The 21982-nt window shown below is 42.9% G+C and overlaps 1 protein-coding gene across 1 annotated transcript in view; it reads left to right on the forward strand.

Annotated features, from left to right (window-relative positions):
* LOC141052917 (uncharacterized) overlaps nt 1-21982 on the forward strand; it is a 190565-nt gene that overhangs the window by 61233 nt on the left and 107350 nt on the right. Inside the window, 4 exon segments of the mRNA XM_073550242.1 lie at nt 13736-13885; nt 14010-14189; nt 14272-14395; nt 14475-14611. Of these exon segments, the coding sequence (XP_073406343.1) occupies nt 13736-13885; nt 14010-14189; nt 14272-14395; nt 14475-14611 (591 nt within the window).

The raw sequence follows: 21982 nt of genomic DNA on the forward strand, positions 1-21982 counted from the left end.
ACGTACTGACATACACACACGTACTCACATACACGTACTCACATACACACACACACGTACTCACATTCACACACACACGTACTCACATTCACACACACACGTACTCTCATACACACACACGTACTCACATACACACACATACTCACATACACACACACGTACTCACATACACACACACACGTCCTCACATACATACACACGCGTACTCACATACACACACGTGCGTACTCACATACACACACACGCGTACTCACATACACACACACGCGCGTACTCACATACACACACGTACTCAAGTACACACACACGTACTCACGTACACACACACACACACACGTACTCACACACACATACTCACATACACACACGTACTCACATATACACACACACGGACTCACACACACGGATCACATACACACACACACGGACTCACACACACGGATCACATACACACACACACGTACTCACACACATACGTACTCACATACACACACTCGCACACACGTACTCACATACATACACGTACTCACATACACACACGTACTCGCATACACACATGTACGTACTCACACACACTCACATATACACACATGTACTCACATACACACACACACGTACTCACATACACACACGTACTCACATACACACACATACTCACATACACTGTGTTCCAAATTATTATGCAAAAAGAGTTTAGGAGTGATAAGGTTAGAATTTTTTTGTTTGTCCTTTAAACTCATTGATGGTGATGTGTGTCAGGGCTCTTTATATCACTGAAAGCAATTGCAGATACCTGTGCAAATTAGTTTGGCAGGTGTGTCCAAATAAAGGCAAGACTACTTAAGAAGGCTGTTCCACATTATTAAGCAGCCTACATTTTTTGCCAAAATGGGAAAGAAAAAGGATGTGTCGGCTGCTGAGAAGCAACAAATTGTGGAGTATTTAGGTCAAGGCATGACTACAATCAACATTGCCAAGAGACTTCATCGTGATCATCGCACAATCAAGAAGTACAGTGGGGAAAAAAAGTATTTAGTCAGTCAGCAATAGTGCAAGTTCCACCACTTAAAAAGATGAGAGGCGTCTGTAATTTACATCATAGGTAGACCTCAACTATGGGAGACAAACTGAGAAAAAAAAATCCAGAAAATCACATTGTCTGTTTTTTTTTTCATTTTATTTGCATATTATGGTAGGAAAATAAGTATTTGGTCAGAAACAAGCAATCAAGATTTCTGGCTCTCACAGACCTGTAACTTCTTCTTTAAGAGTCTCCTCTTTCCTCCACTCATTACCTGTAGTAATGGCACCTGTTTAAACTTGTTATCAGTATAAAAAGACACCTGTGCACACCCTCAAACAGTCTGACTCCAAACTCCACTATGGTGAAGACCAAAGAGCTGTCAAAGGACACCAGAAACAAAATTGTAGCCCTGCACCAGGCTGGGAAGACTGAATCTGCAATAGCCAACCAGCTTGGAGTGAAGAAATCAACTGTGGGAGCAATAATTAGAAAATGGAAGACATACAAGACCACTGATAATCTCCCTCGATCTGGTGCTCCACGCAAAATCCCACCCCGTGGGGTCAGAATGATCACAAGAACGGTGAGCAAAAATCCCAGAACCACGCGGGGGGACCTAGTGAATGAACTGCAGAGAGCTGGGACCAATGTAACAAGGCCTACCATAAGTAACACACTACGCCACCATGGACTCAGATCCTGCAGTGCCAGACGTGTCCCACTGCTTAAGCCTGTACATGTCCGGGCCCGTCTGAAGTTTGCTAGAGAGCATTTGGATGATCCAGAGGAGTTTTGGGAGAATGTCCTATGGTCTGATGAAACCAAACTGGAACTGTTTGGTAGAAACACAACTTGTCGTGTTTGGAGGAAAAAGAATACTGAGTTGCATCCATCAAACACCATACTTACTGTAAAGCATGGTGGTGGAAACATCATGCTTTGGGGCTGTTTCACTGCAAAGGGGCCAGGACGACTGATCCGGGTACATGAAAGAATGAATGGGGCCATGTATCGTGAGATTTTGAGTGCAAACCTCCTTCCATCAGCAAGGGCATTGAAGATGAAACGTGGCTGGGTCTTTCAAGATGACAATGATCCAAAGCACACCGCCAGGGCAACGAAGGAGTGGCTTCGTAAGAAGCATTTCAAGGTCCTGGAGTGGCCTAGCCAGTCTCCAGATCTCAACCCTATAGAAAACCTTTGGAGGGAGTTGAAAGTCCGTGTTGCCAAGCGAAAAGCCAAAAACATCACTGCTCTAGAGGAGATCTGCATGGAGGAATGGGCCAACATACCAACAACAGTGTGTGGCAACCTTGTGAAGACTTACAGAAAACGTTTGACCTCTGTCATTGCCAACAAAGGATATATCACAAAGTATTGAGATGAAATTTTGTTTCTGACCAAATACTTATTTTCCACCATAATATGCAAATAAAATGAAAAAAAAACAGACAATGTGATTTTCTGGATTTTTTTTTCTCAGTTTGTCTCCCATAGTTGAGGTCTACCTATGATGTAAATTACAGACGCCTCTCATATTTTTAAGTGGTGGAACTTGCACTATTGCTGACTGACTAAATACTTTTTTTCCCCACTGTATGTAGCTGATTCCCAGCACACTTGTGTGCGTGCTGATAAGGAAAAATTGAGGACTCTTTCCAACAGGCAATTGCGTCAGGTTAAAAGAGCAGCTGCAAAAATGCCTTGTCATAGCAACAGACAAGTTTTTGAAGCTGCTGGTGCCTCCAACGTCCCCCGAACAACAAGATGCAGGGTCCTTCAGAGGTTTGCAGCTGTGCGTAAGCCATCCTGTTGACCACCTCTATCCACTGCACACAAGCAGAAACGGCTCCAGTGGGCAAAACGATACATGAAGACTGACTTCCAAACTGTTTTGTTCACCGATGAGTGCCGTGCAACGCTCGATGGTCCAGATGGATGGAGTGGAGGATGGCTGGTTGATGGACACCCCATGAAAACACGGCTAAGGCGCCAACAAGGAGGAGATGGAGTAATGTTTTGGGCTGGAATCATGGGGAGAGAGATTGTCGGCCCCTTTAGGATCCCTGAAGGGGTAAAGATGAACTCCATAATTTATGTGTAGTTTTTTAAAACAGCACTTCCTGCCATGGTTCAAGAGGAAGAACCGTGCTTTCCGCAGCAAGATCATTTTCATGCATGATAATGCACCGTCTCATGCTGCAAATAACACATCTGCATCTCTGGCTGCTATGGGCATAAAAGAGGACAAACTTATGGTGTGGCCACCATCTTCCCCTGACCTCAACCCCATTGAGAACCTCTGGAGCATCATCAAAAGGAGTGTCTATGATGGCGGGAGGCAGTTCACACCTAAGCAACAGCTCTGGGAGGGTATTCTGTCCACATGCAAAACAACTGAAGCACAAACCATCCAAAAACTGACAAATTCAATGGACGAGAGAGTTCAGAAGCTTCTTTCGAGCAAGGGGTCCTATGAGCAAATGTAACATCACCTAGAATAAAGTTTTGACTTGAAAACTGCTTGATTTCATTTTGTAATAAGCTGATAATGCTTATAATTTCACAATTGACCATTTTTTTGTTCAAAATAAAAATAAAAAGGTTGAAAACTCTGCTGTGCATAATAATTTGGAACATGCATTTTAAGTGCTTCTTATTTTTAAAAATATACTGTTTTCATAGGCAGTTTGTTCAAAAACATTGCAATTATACTAGAATATTAGATGACTGGAAAATAACAATGACTGCAATTCATATAGGTAATTTAGAGAAAATATGAGGAAATATTTTTTGCATAATAATTTGGAACACAGTGTACACACACACGTACTCACATATACACACACGTACTCACATACACACACACACGTACTCATAGTACTCACATACACACACACGTACTCACACACACACATACTCACATATACACATACACGGACTTACATACGCACACACCCCCACGGACTTGCATATACACACACACGTGCTCACATACATACACATACTCACATATACACACACATACTCACATATACACACACATGTACTCACATATACACACACACGTACTCACATACAGTGCCTACAAGTAGTATTCAACCCCCTGCAGATTTAGCAGGTTTGATAAGATGCCAATAAGTTAGAGCCTTCAAACTTCACGCAAGAGCAGGATTTATTAACAGATGCATAAATCTTACAAACCAAAAAGTTATGTTGCTCAGTTAAATTTTAATAAATTTTAAACATAAAAGTGTGGGTCAATTATTATTCAACCCCTAGGTTTAATATTTTGTGGAATAACCCTTGTTTGTAATTACAGCTAATAATCGTCTTTTATAAGACCTGATCAGGCCGGCACAGGTCTCTGGAGTTATCTTGGCCCACTCCTCCATGCAGATCTTCTCCAAGTTATCTAGGTTCTTTGGGTGTCTCATGTGGACTTTAATCTTGAGCTCCTTCCACAAGTTTTCAATTGGGTTAAGGTCAGGAGACTGACTAGGCCACTCCAACACCTTGATTTTTTGCCTCTTGAACCAGGCCTTGGTTTTCTTGGCTGTGTGCTTTGGGTCGTTGTCTTGTTGGAAGATGAAATGACGACCCATCTTAAGATCCTTGATGGAGGAGCGGAGGTTCTTGGCCAAAATCTCCAGGTAGGCCGTGCTATCCATCTTCCCATGGATGCGGACCAGATGGCCAGGCCCCTTGGCTGAGAAACAGCCCCACAGCATGATGCTGCCACCACCATGCTTGACTGTAGGGATGGTATTCTTGGGGTCGTATGCAGTGCCATCCAGTCTCCAAACGTCACGTGTGTGGTTGGCACCAAAGATCTCGATCTTGGTCTCATCAGACCAGAGAACCTTGAACCAGTCTGTCTCAGAGTCCTCCAAGTGATCATGAGCAAACTGTAGACGAGCCTTGACATGACGCTTTGGAAGTAAAGGTACCTTACGGGCTCGTCTGGAACGGAGACCATTGCGGTGGAGTACGTTACTTATGGTATTGACTGAAACCAATGTCCCCACTGCCATGAGATCTTCCCGGAGCTCCTTCCTTGTTGTCCTTGGGTTAGCCTTGACTCTTCGGATAAGCCTGGCCTCGGCACGGGAGGAAACTTTCAAAGGCGGTCCAGGCCGTGGAAGGCTAACAGTAGTTCCATAAGCCTTCCACTTCCGGATGATGCTCCCAACAGTGGAGACAGGTAGGCCCAACTCCTTGGAAAGGGTTTTGTACCCCTTGCCAGCCTTTTGACCCTCCACGATCTTGTCTCTGATGGCCTTGGAATGCTCCTTTGTCTTTCCCATGTTGACCATGTATGAGTGCTGTTCACAAGTTTGGGGAGGGTCTTAAATAGTCAGAAAAGGCTGGAAAAAGAGATAATTAATCCAAACATGTGAAGCTCATTGTTCTTTGTGCCTGAAATACTTCTTAATACTTTAGGGGAACCAAACAGAATTCTGGTGGTTTGAGGGGTTGAATAATAAATGACCCTCTGAATAAACTTTTCACAATTTAAAAAAAAATTAAACAAAGAAATAACATTCTTTTTTGCTGCAGTGCATTTCACACTTCCAGGTTGATCTACAGTCCAAATGTCACAATGCCAAGTTAATTCCGAATTTGTAAACCTGCTAAATCTGCAGGGGGTTGAATACTACTTGTAGGCACTGTATACACACACACGTACTCACACACACACACACAAACATGTACTCACATATACACGTACATACACACGCGTACTCACATACACACACGCGTACTCACATACACATACGCGTACTCACATACACACATACGCGTACTCACATACACACATGCGTACTCACATACACACACACACACATACTCACATACACACATACTCACATACACACACGCGTACTCACACACACACACACGTACTCACACACACTCACATACACACACACGTACTCACATACACACACATACTCACATACACACACACGTACTCACATGCACACACGTACTCACATACACACACACGTACTCATAGTACTCACATACACACACACGTACTCATACACACACATACTCACATATACACACATGTACTCACATATACACACACACACACGTACTCACATATACACACACACGTACTCACATATACATTCACACATACTCACATATACACACACATACATACACACTCACGTACTCACATATACACATACACGTACTCACACATATACACACACACGTACTCACATACACGTACTCACATATACATACACACACATACTCACATACACACACACGTACTCACATTCACACACATACACGTACTCATATATACACACACATACATGCACACACACGTACTCAGACACACACACGTACTCACATACACATACTCACATACACACACGTACTCACATATACACACATACTCACATACACATACTCACATACACACACACGTACTCACATATACACACACATACTCACATATACACACACACGTACTCACATATACACACACACGCGTACTCACATACACACACGTACTCACATACACACGTACTCATACACACACGTACTCACACCTACACACACGTACCACATACACACAGACTCACATACACACACACGTACTCACATATACATACATGTACTCACATACACACATGTACACATACACACACGTACTCACACACACATACTCACATATACACACACACGTACTCACATACACACACCCCCACTCACATACACACACACGTACTCACATATACACACACACGTACTCACTTTTACACACGTACTCACATATACACACACATGTACTCACATACACACACATACTCACACACACACACGTTCTCACATATACATACACACGTACTCACATATACACACGAACTCACATACACACTCACGTACTCACATATACACACACGTACTCACACATATACACACACGTACTCACATATACATATACATACACACACATACTCACATACACACACACACGTACTCACATACACACACACATGCACACACACGTACTCACAGACACACACACGTACTCACATATACACACACCAGTAATCACATATACACACACACATACTCACATATACACACACATTCACATATACACACATGCGTACTCACATACACACATACACACACACACACGTACTCACATATACACACACATACACACACACGTACTCACATATACACACACCCCTAATCACATATACACACACTCACATAGACACACACATACTCACATATACACACACACATACTCACACACACACGTTCTCACATATACATACACACGTACTCACATACACACACACGTACTCACATATACATTCACACATACTCACATATACACACACACGTACTCACATACACACTCACGTACTCACATATACACATACACGTACTCACACATATACACACACACGTACTCACATACACGTACTCACATATACATACACACACATACTCACATACACACACACGTACTCACATTCACACACATACACGTACTCATATATACACACACATACATGCACACACACGTACTCAGACACACACACGTACTCACATACACACACGTACTCACATATACACACATACTCACATACACATACTCACATACACACACACGTACTCACATATACACACACATACTCACATATACACACACACGTACTCACATATACACACACACGCGTACTCACATACACACACACGTACTCACATACACACGTACTCATACACACACGTACTCACACCTACACACACGTACCACATACACACACTCACATACACACACACACGTACTCACATATACATACATGTACTCACATACACACATGTACACATACACACACGTACTCACACACACATACTCACATATACACACACACCCCCAATCACATACACACACGTACTCACATATACACACACACGTACTCACTTTTACACACGTACTCACATATACACACACATGTACTCACATACACACACATACTCACACACACACGTTCTCACATATACATACACACGTACTCACATATACACACACACGTACTCACATATACATTCACACATACTCACATATACACACGAACTCACATACACACTCACGTACTCACATATACACACACGTACTCACACATATACACACACGTACTCACATATACATATACATACACACACATACTCACATACACACACGTACTCACATACACACACATGCACACACACGTACTCACAGACACACACGTACTCACATATACACACACCAGTAATCACATATACACACACACATACTCACATATACACACACATTCACATATACACACATGCGTACTCACATACACACATACACACACACACGTACTCACATATACACACACATACTCACATACACACACGTACTCACATATACACACACCCCTAATCACATATACACACACTCACATAGACACACACATACTCACATACACACACACACACATACTCACATATACACACACACACGTACTCACATATACACACACACATACTCACACACACACGTTCTCACATATACATACACACGTACTCACATACACACACACGTACTCACATATACATTCACACATACTCACATATACACACACACGTACTCACATACACACTCACGTACTCACATATACACATACACGTACTCACACATATACACACACACGTACTCACATACACGTACTCACATATACATACACACACATACTCACATACACACACACGTACTCACATTCACACACATACACGTACTCATATATACACACACATACATGCACACACACGTACTCAGACACACACACGTACTCACATACACATACTCACATACACACACGTACTCACATATACACACATACTCACATACACACACACGTACTCACATATACACACACATACTCACATATACACACACACGTACTCACATATACACACACACGCGTACTCACATACACACACACACGTATTCACATACACACGTACTCATACACACACGTACTCACACCTACACACACGTACCACATACACACACACACACTCACATACACGTACTCACACACATACACGTACTCACACACACATGTACTCACACACACACATGTACGCACATATACACACACGTACTCACATATACACACACATGTACTCACATACACACACATGTACTCACATCTCCAGCACAGGCCGCAAATCACCCTCTTTCCTGCTTGCTGTGACTGCACAGAGGTGGGTGGGCAGGCAGCTGCGAGATGCACACACATGTACTCACACACACACACATACTCACACACACACCCCACACACACTTCCCTCCCGATGCGATAGCATCGGGCACACCTCTAGTAGATAAATAAATGAAAATCAATAAAAAGTTTGTACAAAAATGAACTCCCCAATCCAGTAATACAGTTAAAAAGTTTACAAGGCTAAAATAAATGACTCCCAAATAGGTAATTATTTCCTTAAGTTGTGTAACGATAATAAGATATGACATAAGATTCCCCTGATGATCACATATTCTGGAACAGTCAAGTCTCTGCTATTCTCACACTGAACTCTGCTATGTCCAGCTGTGAGGGATTCGACCCCCCTTCCCTTTCCCTTTGCCTGCGAATTTTGACTAACTCACACACAACCAGTGTAACCTGAATTGCTAGTCATTGGCTTCCTGTCTTACGGCAAGGGGTCCCTTTGTCCCTGCAGCATGTATTTCGCTACTCTCATAGACAGATAATGAGAATCTCATCATTTGGTCATAAAAAGCTGGCAGATTTCGACAGAAATATGAAAATTTCACATTGGGATGTACTCCGATCAGGCTCCACCACAATGGTTCTTGCTAATTTTTAGCAACCACGGAATCAGAGAAATGGATTTCTCCTGAACCATGTGAAATAACTAGTCTGTGTCTGATCTTGAATTAATGCCAGCGACAGGCTGGAAAAGATGATGCTTTGTGTGTTTCTACACGAGGTACCCTCTGTGAGTTATGGTTATGATAACATTTTCAGTCATATTGCAACTGTAAGAGCAGGGAGGAGGTCGGTCACCAGATCGCCCCTTTGGTGATGTCACCAGCCCAAAGTTATAAGGTATTGTCCCCTAACCCCCTATTCACTCTAGCCTGAGATGCAATGCGAATAGGATCTCAAATGTATTGGGACATCTGGCTCCTCCCCCCCAGCATGGTTCTGCCTGATTCGCCGGTATGATCTAAGTACCATGTGAGTGTTTTCTTCTTTAACCCTGTTTTATTTTTAATTGCATTGTACATATATTATTTTCTCATTTTGTAAAACCTTTTTATCTTCTGTAAACACACCATCTTTTGGGAATAAACTATAAAATTTATTAGTTCTGCCTCTATGCTCTGTGACAAATTCATGCGCCTATAAGCTAATTACGCTACTGATTCGGGTTTGCTTCGAACCCCTCTATTAATTTTAAATATTAATTGGAGAAATCTGAAGCTGATGGCAGCAAAGTGTTTTGGCTGGTTGGGCTAGCTGTCAGTGATGGAAGGGGTTTTATAAGCTTTTGTGTGGCTGCGGCCAGAGCATTGATAATTCCCTCGCTGTAGCGCGCCTACCAGCCAGTCCACAGTGAGCTGGCCATCCAGCGACCAATTATCCTAGGTGTAGTTCCCTGACTAACCTGAGGGTAAGGGGGGCACCGGAGAGCTGCAAGTTCCAAAGTGGAACTGGGAAAGTGGAATATCCATAAATCCTGACAGCTTGTAACATATTGTAGCAGTGGTGGGGTAACTAAAATAAACCCCCCTACGGTAAATTGTTAGGGCAAGACTAGCTTGCTGTTTTCTTATCACATAGTGCCAGCAGTGGGATAACTAAGATAAGCCCCCCTGTGTCTGTGATAGCCGTGTGCAGCCAAAGGTCACATCCCCCTGTCTGTGACATATCGGTGTCAGCGGTGGGATCGTGACAAGTTGGTTTCTAGAGTTGATTGTCTGGACTCCTATATGCCAGTTAGCGATGATCGCTGTAAGTCTAGATATTGAGCATAAAGTGCTTCACACATGAAACGTGGGTTTGTGCCACGAATCTTCTGGAGTGCTGCCACGGCGTGTGACAGGCACTACACGTTCACTCTGTTCCAACGATGCACTAGCGTGTACTGTGCACGATGAGTGGCTGCGGCGTCACGTCATGAATTACAGGGAGCGCAGTAAACCAATTCCTCTCTGACTAGTTTCATAAAAAGCCCAGTTTTCTTCATAGGGATTGTCCAATGGAGAAATTAGTCACCTTAAATACAGTTGTGGCCAAAAGTATTAACACCCCTGCAATTTTGTCAGATAATACTCAGTTTCTTCCTGAAAATGATTGCAAACACAAATTCTTTGGTATTATTATCTTCATTTAATTTGTCTTAAATGAAAAAACACAAAAGAGAATGAAGCAAAAAGCAAAACATTGATCATTTCACACAAAACTCCAAAAATAGGCCAGACAAAAGTATTGGCACCCTCAGCCTAATACTTGGTTGCACAAACTTTAACCAAAATAACTGCGACCAACCACTTCCAGTAAACATCAATGAGTTTCTTACAATGCTCTGCTGGAATTTTAGACCATTCTTCTTTGGCAAACTGCTCCAGGTCCCTGATATTAGAAGGGTGCCTTCTCCAAACTGCCATATTTAGATCTCTCCACAGGTGTTCTATGGGATTCAGGTCTGGACTCATTGCTGGCCACCTTAGAAGTCTACAGTGCTTTCTCTCAAACCATTTTCTAGTGCTTTTTGAAGTGTGTTTTGGGTCATTGTCCTGCTGGAAGACCCATGACCTCTGATGGAGACCCAACTTTCTCACACTGGGCCCTACATTATGCTGCAAAATTTGTTGGTAGTCTTCAGACTTCATAATGCCATGCACATGGTCAAGCAGTCCAGTGCCAGAGGCAGCAAAGCAACCCCAAAACATCAGGGAACCTCCGCCATGTTTGACTGTAGGGACCGTGTTTTTTTCTTTGAATGTCTCTTTTTTTTCTCCTGTAAACTCTATGTTGATGACTTTGTCCAAAAAGCTCTACTTTTGTCTCATCTGACCAGAGAGCATTCTTCCAAAACATTTTAGGCTTTTTCAGGTAAGTTTTGGCAAACTCGAGCCTGGCTTTTTTATGTCTCGGGGAAAGAAGTGGGGTCTTCCTGGGTCTCCTACCATACAGTCCCTTTTCATTCAGACGCCGATGGATAGTACGAGTTGACACTCTTGAAATCTCGGACTGCAGGGCAGTTTGAACTTGTTGGGATATTAGTCGAGGTTCTTTATCCAACATCCGCACAATCTTGCGTTGAAATCTCTTGTCAATTTTTCTTTTCCGTCCACATCTAGGGAGGTTAGCCACAGTGCCATGGGCTTTAAACTTCTTGATGACACTGCGCACGGTAGACACCGGAACATTCAGGTCTTTGGAGATGGACTTGTAGCCTTGAGATTGCTCATGCTTCCTCACAATTTGGTTTCTCAAGTCCTCAGACAGATCTTTGGTCTTCTTTCTTTTCTCCATGCTCAATGTGGTACACACAAGGACACAGGACAGAGGTTGAGTCAACTTTAATCCATGTCAACTGGCTGCAAGTGTGATTTAGTTATTGCCAACACCTGTTAGGTGCCACAGGTAAGTTACAGGTGCTGTTAATTACACAAATTAGAGAAGCATCACATGATTTTTCGAACAGTGCCAATACTTTTGTCCACCCTCTTTTTTATGTTTGGTGTGGAATTATATCCAATTTGGCTTTAGGATAATTCTTTTTTTGTTTTTTCATTTAAGACAAATTAAATGAAGATAATAATACCAAAGAATTTGTGTTTGCAATCATTTTCAGGAAGAAACTGAGTATTATCTGACAGAATTGCAGGGGTGTCAATACTTTTGGCCACAACTGTAACTTCCAGCACTACTCTTAATTGAATGCAAATAACTCGACCTCGCAATTTAACCCCTTTGGCACGAGGCAATCCAAATTGAAAATCCATTGACTCTCCATACGGGACATCTGTTTAATATAGTCCCCCTTTCTCCAATTTCTCCGCACAATATGGAGACCCATAATAATCGTCCCCATAGATGATCCCCATGATACTCGCAGCAATGCTTGGACAAAGGGTGTCATAAAAATTTATTTTTAATATTTCTAAGATGTTCATTAACCCAGACCCTCAATGGCCGTTTTGTACGCCCTATATATAATTTATCACAGGGGCATCTTATTGAATAGATGACCCCTGATATATTGCAAGTGATGAAATCACAAATATTTAATATTTCATTTCCATTAGGTATGGTTAGCATCTCTACTTTTAACGATTTACAAATTCTACAGCATGGGTAAGAGCCGGGTTTGTATCCAAGGGGACCAAGTGAGGATATCTTACGTAAATTGGACATAGGTACTGATGGTGCTATTAAGTTCCCCAGATTTTTTGCCTTTCTGTATATGAATTTTGAAACTATTGGTAGCAATTCTCCTATGATCTTGTCTTCCTTTAAAATCCCATGCGAGACAAAGAGAGAATACAACATCTACAAGTTTAATCTCCTGATAGGTTTACCCTTATTATCTCCAGTAATTGTATTATTACATGGATTTTGTTTTTATAATGTTACATCAGTTCATCTTCTCCCCATTCAGGTCCCTACAATATCAAATCCTCTCAGTGGAGATCTTTTATATAATAGAATTTTTCTGATTGAGCCATCCAGGATGGATAGGGACAGGGACAAGATGGCGGAGAGGATATTACACCTCACCCTAGAGATCCTCTTTTGGCTTACTGGAGAGGTGAGAGATTCTGATGACGTCACATCATTCTTATCTATGGGAATAACAGATGGACAGAACTGGAGAGGTGAGGACTCTGGAAATGTCTGTAGTCAGATTTATTAATGTGTCTCTCCATAACCAGGATTACACAGTAGTGAAGAAGACCTCTAGTGAGCGCTGTCAGGCCCCTGTGTCTGAGGGATGGGAAAGACCCCTAAGCCCAAACACTGGGCCTCCACCGCACCCTGTGATACATGAGGATATCAATGACCAGAAGATCCTAGAACTCACCTACAAGATGATTGAGCTGCTGACTGGAGAGGTGACACTGCTGGAAATGCTGGGACATTATATAGTAACACTATGAAGGGATCGGGGGATGACGGTATCATTGTATGTGTCAGGTTCCTATAAGGTGTCAGGATGTTGCTGCCTATTTCTCCATGGAGGAGTGGAAGTATTTAGAAGGACACAAAGATCTGTACAAAGACGTTGAGATGGAGGTTCCCCAGCCCCTCACATCGCCAGGTAATGGGACTGAATACGCATAGATGATTATTTTCTGTGTGTAAAGAATGAATTCAGTCCCTGTATTTGTTTCTTCCAGATCAATCCAGTAAGAGGACAACACCAGAGAGATGTCCCCGTCCTCTTCTTCCACAGTACTGTAAACCGGAAAATCCCCATGTTCCTCAGGATCATCAGGTAGATGGAGAGAAGGTGTCATGAGATCTCCCCTATGATGTGTAGACGGCTGTGAAGGTCTTGTGCTCAGTCTTGTTTTATCCACCAGTATTATATGTTTTATACTTGTGTAATGAGAACGGTGGAGATGGCAGGATTAGAGCTGATTATAGATGTGAGTTCTACATCTGTCTGTGACTTTTACAATATTTGTTTCAGGGTGAAGATCTGACCCATATTAATGCTACAGAGACATATGTGAGGGATGGTGAGAAGTGTAAAGAAGAGATTGCTATAGATAACCACCACCCAGGTGAGTTGTAACCACTAAATGCAGAGAAGTCACAGCTTATTCTCTTGTCATAACCGCCCATATCACAATCACGTGATCACTAGAGATGAGCGAACCCAAACTGTAAATACCGGGGTTCATACAGGACGCCTATGGTCTGGTGCTGAACTCCAAACACAAACTACTGCCGAAAGTCTGTGGTACTGTTCGGCTCAGATGACTAATAAAGTTTGGCTGCCCTACAGTCTCTCAACAATCTACAAACTTTCAGGATGTGGGCACTTCCGGAACCATCACAACCATGCAAAATATTGTCATGGCTGTGATTGGCCATTGCACCACGTGACCCCACCAATATAATTGCCGGATCATGGGTCGCTCCTGCATTGCATTCTGAGCCTGGTACCCTCATTGAGCCTTATACAGAATGCCATAATAGAGCCTGTTGCAGTATGCCGTAATAAAGCCTGGTGCAGGGTGCCGTAATACAGCCTGGCGCATGGTACCATAATACAGGCTGATACAGAGTGCCGTAATGCAGCCATGTGCACTTTGACCTAATCAAGCCTGTCGCAGAGTACCCATATTACAGCCTGGTGCTGAGTACCCATATTACAGCCTAGTGCAGGGTACCCGTAATACATCCTGGTGCAGAGTGCCATAATACAGCCTGGTGCAGAGTACCCTAACAGAGCCTGTTGCGCAGCCATTCTGCTCTGATAAGCCTAGGGACAGGACGCAGCTCAAGGGACGTAGCGTAAGGTTCTGTATATGTACTTAAAACTGCCTTTTTGTTTTTTTCTTAAATTTGGGGAGGCTCCAAAATCTTGACAATGGCAAATAGATCGAGCAAACTCACTTTGGAATCTCTCCATTGTTCAGCACACTTCGCTCTTGCAGGTACTTCACACTCTGCTCTGCCCTTCGGTTCTTTAGGAGGAAAGTGAAGCAAATTGATGTCCATTTAGGCAGTTGAGGTCTGAGGTGCCATCTCATAGTCTGTGGTTATTGCTACCTCCGCATCTGCAGGCACCACTAGGGACTGTTAAATCAGGATATCTAGTCTGTACAAGAACTGGCAGGGTCAGTGGCAGATTTTAGTGTATAACCTAGTTCCCAGAATGAGTTGCTACACAAGCATAACAGTTTATTTTTGAAAATACCTGAAAATTGCCAAATTAGAAAGATTTGTAATTTTCAATAAGTATGCTGTTTAAACAAATAGTGATACTTGACAAAATAGCTAATAAATAACATATACCGTATTTCTACTTTAGGTCGGCAGCTTTTTCTCAACATCCCATTTTATTTTTTCAACATTCCTTTATTTATTTTTAGTATGATAAAAGATTTACAAGTTTACCAACAATTTTTTATGTTCAATTAAATATATAAAACCTATTTTTTGAGTAACAAATCGCTTTTGAAATTACTTTCAGGAGCCTAGATTTTAGAGAGAATCAGGAGGGCAGCTAAAATACAAAATTAGAAGACATGAGTATTCTGTAAATAGGCCAGGATCAAATACACAAGCCAGGAGCTGAGCACAGAGGACTGAACCAGAGGAGAGCAAGGCTGTATATGGCAGCTTCCGGCAATATGATTCGAGCTTTAGTAGTGTGGTGCTTTCCATTTGGCAGAGAGCTGATTATTCAAGGTGGACTGCACACACACCCATACTGCCAGAGTGGATGGTAGTACTGAACCCCTCCACCCTATTGTTAGTGGCTGGATATAGCCTGCGCCGCACAGAGTTTCTGGTTCCAATGTCTCCTCCATCACCAGTGCCGCCTGCAGAATGAATGATGGTGGTAACTGGTGGCCGGGGCAGGAGATGAGACGCACCATTTGAACGAAGCCAAAATGCTACAGAATGGCAGAAAGCTAGAACAATAGAAAACCCCATAAAGTGACTCCATTTTGTAGATTGTAACCATCAGTGAATTAATCTATAGGCGTTGTGACACCCGAATGGGGACTTGTTTTTTGCAGAATGAGTAAAAGTTTTTATTAGTATGACTTTCGCCTACATAACATTTTTTGGTGGCTTTTTATTGAAAAATTTAGGAGGCAGAATGAACAAACTGTTGAACATCATGATCCCCTGGTTCATGCTGAGGCCTTTTATTAGACTGTGAACTGTCATTGTCTTAGTGAATAATAATAATCTTTATTTTTATATAGCGCTAACATATTCCGCAGCGCTTTACACACATTATCATCACTGTCCCCGATGGGGCTCACAATCTAAATTCCCTATCGGTATGTCTTTGGAATGTGAGAGGAAACCCACGCAAACACGGGGAGAACATACAAAACTCCTTGCAGATGTTGTCCTTGGTGGGATTCGAACCATGGACCCCAGTGCTGCAATGCTATCAACTGAGCCACCGTGCTGCCCTAATAATTCAATTTTGCTACATAACTTCCCATTTCTATAGATAGTTTGAGTAGGAATGTTCAAAAATATGAATTTCAAGGATATTTTATTCAAAAATACTGATTGGTATTATTTTTGGCAGATGACTGTACCAGGAGATCAGAGGGACAACTGACATCTTCAGTTTTTAAATCAGATGACCTTGAGCTCACACAGGATACAACTGAAGAGAATGCCATTACTCCAGATATACCATCATCCCTTCACTGCAAAAAACTTTCATCTGATCATTTGAAACCTTTCCTATCTTCTGATTCATTACAGACTACTAATAAAAATAAAAGTCAGAAAAGAGGCATTAAAAAACTAACTGCTCTTAAAGCAAAGAAGCCAATTACACATTCAGAATATGGAAATAGTTTTTCCCTCAAAACCTCTTTTGTTAAACATCAAAAAATTCACACAGAGAAGAGATTTTCTTGTTCCAAATGTGGGAGACATTTTAACCGGAAGGCAGAACTTGTTAGACATGAGAGAATTCATACTGGGGAGAAGCCATATTCATGTTCAGAATGTGGAAAATGTTTTAACCGGAAATGGATTCTTGTTAGTCACCAGAGAACTCACACAGGGGAGAAGCCATATTCATGTTCAGAATGTGGAAAGTGTTTTGGACATAAATCATATCATGTTACACACCAGAGAACTCACAAAGGAGAAAAGCCTTTTTTATGTTCAGAATGTGGAAAATGTTTTGTACGGAAATCAAGTTTTGTTAGACATCGGAGAACTCACACAGGGTAGAAGCTTATGTCTGTTCAGAATGTGGGAAATATTTTAACCAGAAATCACATCTTGTTATATACCAGAGAACCCATACAGGGTAGAAGCCTTTTCTCTTACGCTTTATTAAAGGACCCAGAAGACTATGGAGTGTTAAAGAAATAGTTAAAATCTGCTTTGTCCTAAAATATGAAAAAATAACCTTTTTAGAAAGTAACCTTTGTCCCATATGTGGTTATGGCTGTGTGGTTCTCATCTGTGTCTGCTTGCACATTCTTGTTGACTGATGTCCTCTCCCATTTCCTAGAATCTGCTAGGGACCATGATTATTTTTTCTGTGGTTATCTTTTGATATAGGATGTTATAAGATGTCAGCCCAAATTCCTCCTTGTTTATTTCAACTATTGTACAGGGTAAACTCTACATATAGGAAATTCCCCCAGATTCCTACATGTAATCCATCTTGTGCCCCAGGATGTGTTTGACAAATTATTGTATAAGTTCTATTTCTGCCAAGATACTGTGCCATGTCCCTATTTTCTTTGATCTAACTCCTATAAAAGATGAGCATATTCAAGAATAAACGAGACTATTGCTTGTGTGCCATGTTGTTTTATTCTTCATAGCTTGGGTACCTAAGACATATAGGATACCTGAGGATTGGAAATAAAGGAAGAGATCCTGTCGCTAACAGGGGTGTATGTTGCTGACACTAGGAGCCTGACAATAGGAAAAAATAGCTCTTTTTAGCAGGATACACCCACCAATGGGCTCGAAACTAATCAGTTTTAGTTTCGTCAGCAAGAGGCGCTCTCAGATCCATCTCTACCTTAGGGACTCGCTATGTGTTATTAATTTTCTACCTTTTTCTTTCAGACTCAGTTTTTGACTACTAGCAATAGATTGTTACAGCTCACTCTGATTTCCCACCTGGAGACCGAGAGAACAGGGTGGTATGATCCACATCATACCATCTCGTGTATACGTGGTAGGACCATACCCCCCAATGCATCTAGAGTGTCTCGAGGCATCAATAAGGATACTCCTTTGTCAACTAACTCCAGCCCAGTCGTCCACCATAGCGAGATTGTGCCAGTGGCAAGGTGGACCATTTCCAGTGACATACCTGGGGCATACTACGAAGGAGGAGTCTGGATTGTGATAGGACAGGTACCTCTCCTCCAGGTCTTCGCAGCAAAAGAAGTAAAAGAAATAAAAGGGCAATATGGAGGCTCCTAGCTTAATCTAACTCCCTGCCTTTGGGTCTCAATTCCTTCCATAGCGCAGGGCTCACCTCCTTTCCTTTGCGATAGTAGGCCTCCCATGACCTTGGTTCCCCTCTTCCAGCTGAATGCTTACCCAAGGCTTACTTTTCACAGCTACACACTCTTCCTTTCCCTCAGCATACACTTGCTCGACAGCCGAACCTCCCTTATCCTTCATTGAAGTTGATTCCTCACACGCTTTGTTCCCAGACTCCGCCTCTTCACCCCTGCTCGGCGTAATTTCCCTCCAGACGCTGACCATTCCACACCTGGGTAACTATCGCTCTCCACCTGCGGCCACTCCAAGATTGCCTCGGGACCTCACTCCTTGTCACAGCACTCCTCGGAACTGGTAGACTCTCTATCATTTGGGTCACAGGTTCAGCACTCCTCAGCAGCTCTACCCTGATACACCCTATGTCTATCCCTAGGGACATTCTCTCATGCTCATTCCCCCATAATTCTGTACTTTGCCTGTTCCTCCTGTCATAAAAATTTGCCCTCAGGTCAGCAATTGTCCCTCTTCCCTGACTACAGCCTTCCCACATTGCAAACCTCTCCTAGGAGCCCCCCAATTCCCAGGAAGAGAGCACTCTCTCACCCTCAAGTCGGATGCCGCAATATCTAAGTCTGTCACCGATCTAACCAAGGCTTCCCAGAGCCTGGTTTCGGTTGTTGCACGTCAGCAGGAAACCCTAGTACTCCAAATGTTCCCTGAGACGAATTGAAATCCATGCCATGTTCTCTATTTCATGGCAGATCGCATGCGAGGTTGAGGAATCAATCTCATTCGTCTTCCTCTGGGTCCCTCCCCACATCCTCCAGGGTGGCCTCTCTCCCACTCAACCTCCCCTGGGCCTCATGCAGCTCCGGGATCTGAATTCCACTCTGAGTCAGTTTTGGACCTTGATTCCGAGCAAAGATCTAAATTGCGGGACATGATGGACAGTCTGATTCTTGCCATAAATCAGACTGTCAGCTTCAAGGTTTGGGACCCCCTTCCCACAGAACAAACAGTCTCTTTCAACAATGTGAAACACCTATCTTGGGTTTTCTCAAACCATAAGGAGTTTGACAACATTTTTTCACAGAAGTAGGATACCCCCGGAAAAGCGCTTTCAGAGAAGGAGACAAATGGATATCTTGTATCATTTCCCTCCTGAGCTGCTCAAATCCTGGGCTGAGCCACTCATGGTGGTTCTTCTAGTTTCCCTAATGTCCTCAAATATGATCCTTCCTTTTTCGGATTGCACCTCTCTCATGGACCTTTCAAACAGATACATTGAATCGCTATCAAAGTCTGCCTTTGAGAGGTTGGGGGGCATTTCCCCAGCCTTTGTTTCCACCTGGGTCTCTCAGTCAGTCTCCACCTGGGCTAGTTTCCTTTGTCAGGGCATCCTTTCATGGGCCCCTTCCGAAGAACTGGCTGATCTAACCGATCAAATTGCCTATGCGGGTAAATACCTTCTCAGAGCATATCTTGACACCGATGGCTGCTCGTCGCTAGCTTCCAGCAACATCATGGCCATTTGCAGAGGTCTATGGCCCAATGCCTGGAATGCAGATGTGGCCTCCCAAAAAAATCACTCAAGCATCAGTTTCCAGGGTCTATGGCTGTTCGGAACCAGACTGGACCAAATCATCTCGGATGCTACCAGAGGGAAGGGTGTCTCCATTCCCCAATAGAGACCAAAACGTCCAACGGCTAGGAAACGCACACAGCAGTTTTGCTTCTTTTGACAATTTTCTTACTCTGGGACTTCTAACCACCGGGACGGCTCCCCGACACAGCTGGATTAGCCAGTTACCTCCTGGAGGCCATCAAAGTAAACCCTCCTGATCCAGGTCAAACATATTTTCCTCTGCATGACCAGAAACAGCCAACTGGGCACTCTCCCAGGGTGGACAGCCATCTTTTCCTATTCAAGAGAAAACGACTGCCCTGAATATTCAGGGATGCGTGGCTCTCAGTAGTCAACACTGCCTGGGTCAGAGAATTCGTCTCCACCAGTTACAAAATAGAGTGCTCATCTCTCCCCCACTATCGCTCTTCGAGTCCCAGTCCCCAAAGGATCCTTCGCTGTTATCCATTTTTTTTCAGGCAATTTCCTTCTTCATCAAGTCAGGCATCATCGTTCCCATTCACTACTCAGGTTTCTGCTCAAACCTTTTTGTGGTCCCAAAAAAGGATGATTTTGTCTGTCCTATACTAGAATTATTGAACAAGCAATTGCGGCTCTGCCGCTTCAGGATGGAAGCCCTCTGCTCAGTAATTGCCTCCATGGAGCCCACGGAATTCCTCTGTTTAGTAGATATTCAAGATGCCTACTTTCACATTCCAATCTGTGCACATCACCAATGGTTCCTTCAATTTGCAGGTCATGATTATCACTTTCGATTTAAGGCACTCCCATTCGGCCTATCGTCTTCTCCCAAAGTCTTCACGAAAGTCATGGCTGCTGTCATAGCTCTTCACTAAAAAGGAATTCAAATCATCCCCTACCTGGATGATCCGTTGATTAAAACCCCATCCTATCGGGACTGCTGCGAGAGTCTTCATCTGACTCTCGACATGCTCTCACCTAGTTCGTCTCAACACGGCAAAGTCATATCTGATCGTGGCTCAGCAGCTAGTGTTCTTAAGCATACTCTTCAATAATGCATGCGCAAAAGTTCTTCACTAAGAAAAGTCTCCTCCCTCCTCTCAGAAC

Source organism: Dendrobates tinctorius, unplaced genomic scaffold (genome assembly GCF_039654945.1).
Source record: "Dendrobates tinctorius isolate UK_male_01 unplaced genomic scaffold, ASM3965494v1 ptg000164l, whole genome shotgun sequence".
Classification (NCBI taxonomy): Eukaryota; Metazoa; Chordata; class Amphibia; order Anura; family Dendrobatidae; genus Dendrobates; species Dendrobates tinctorius.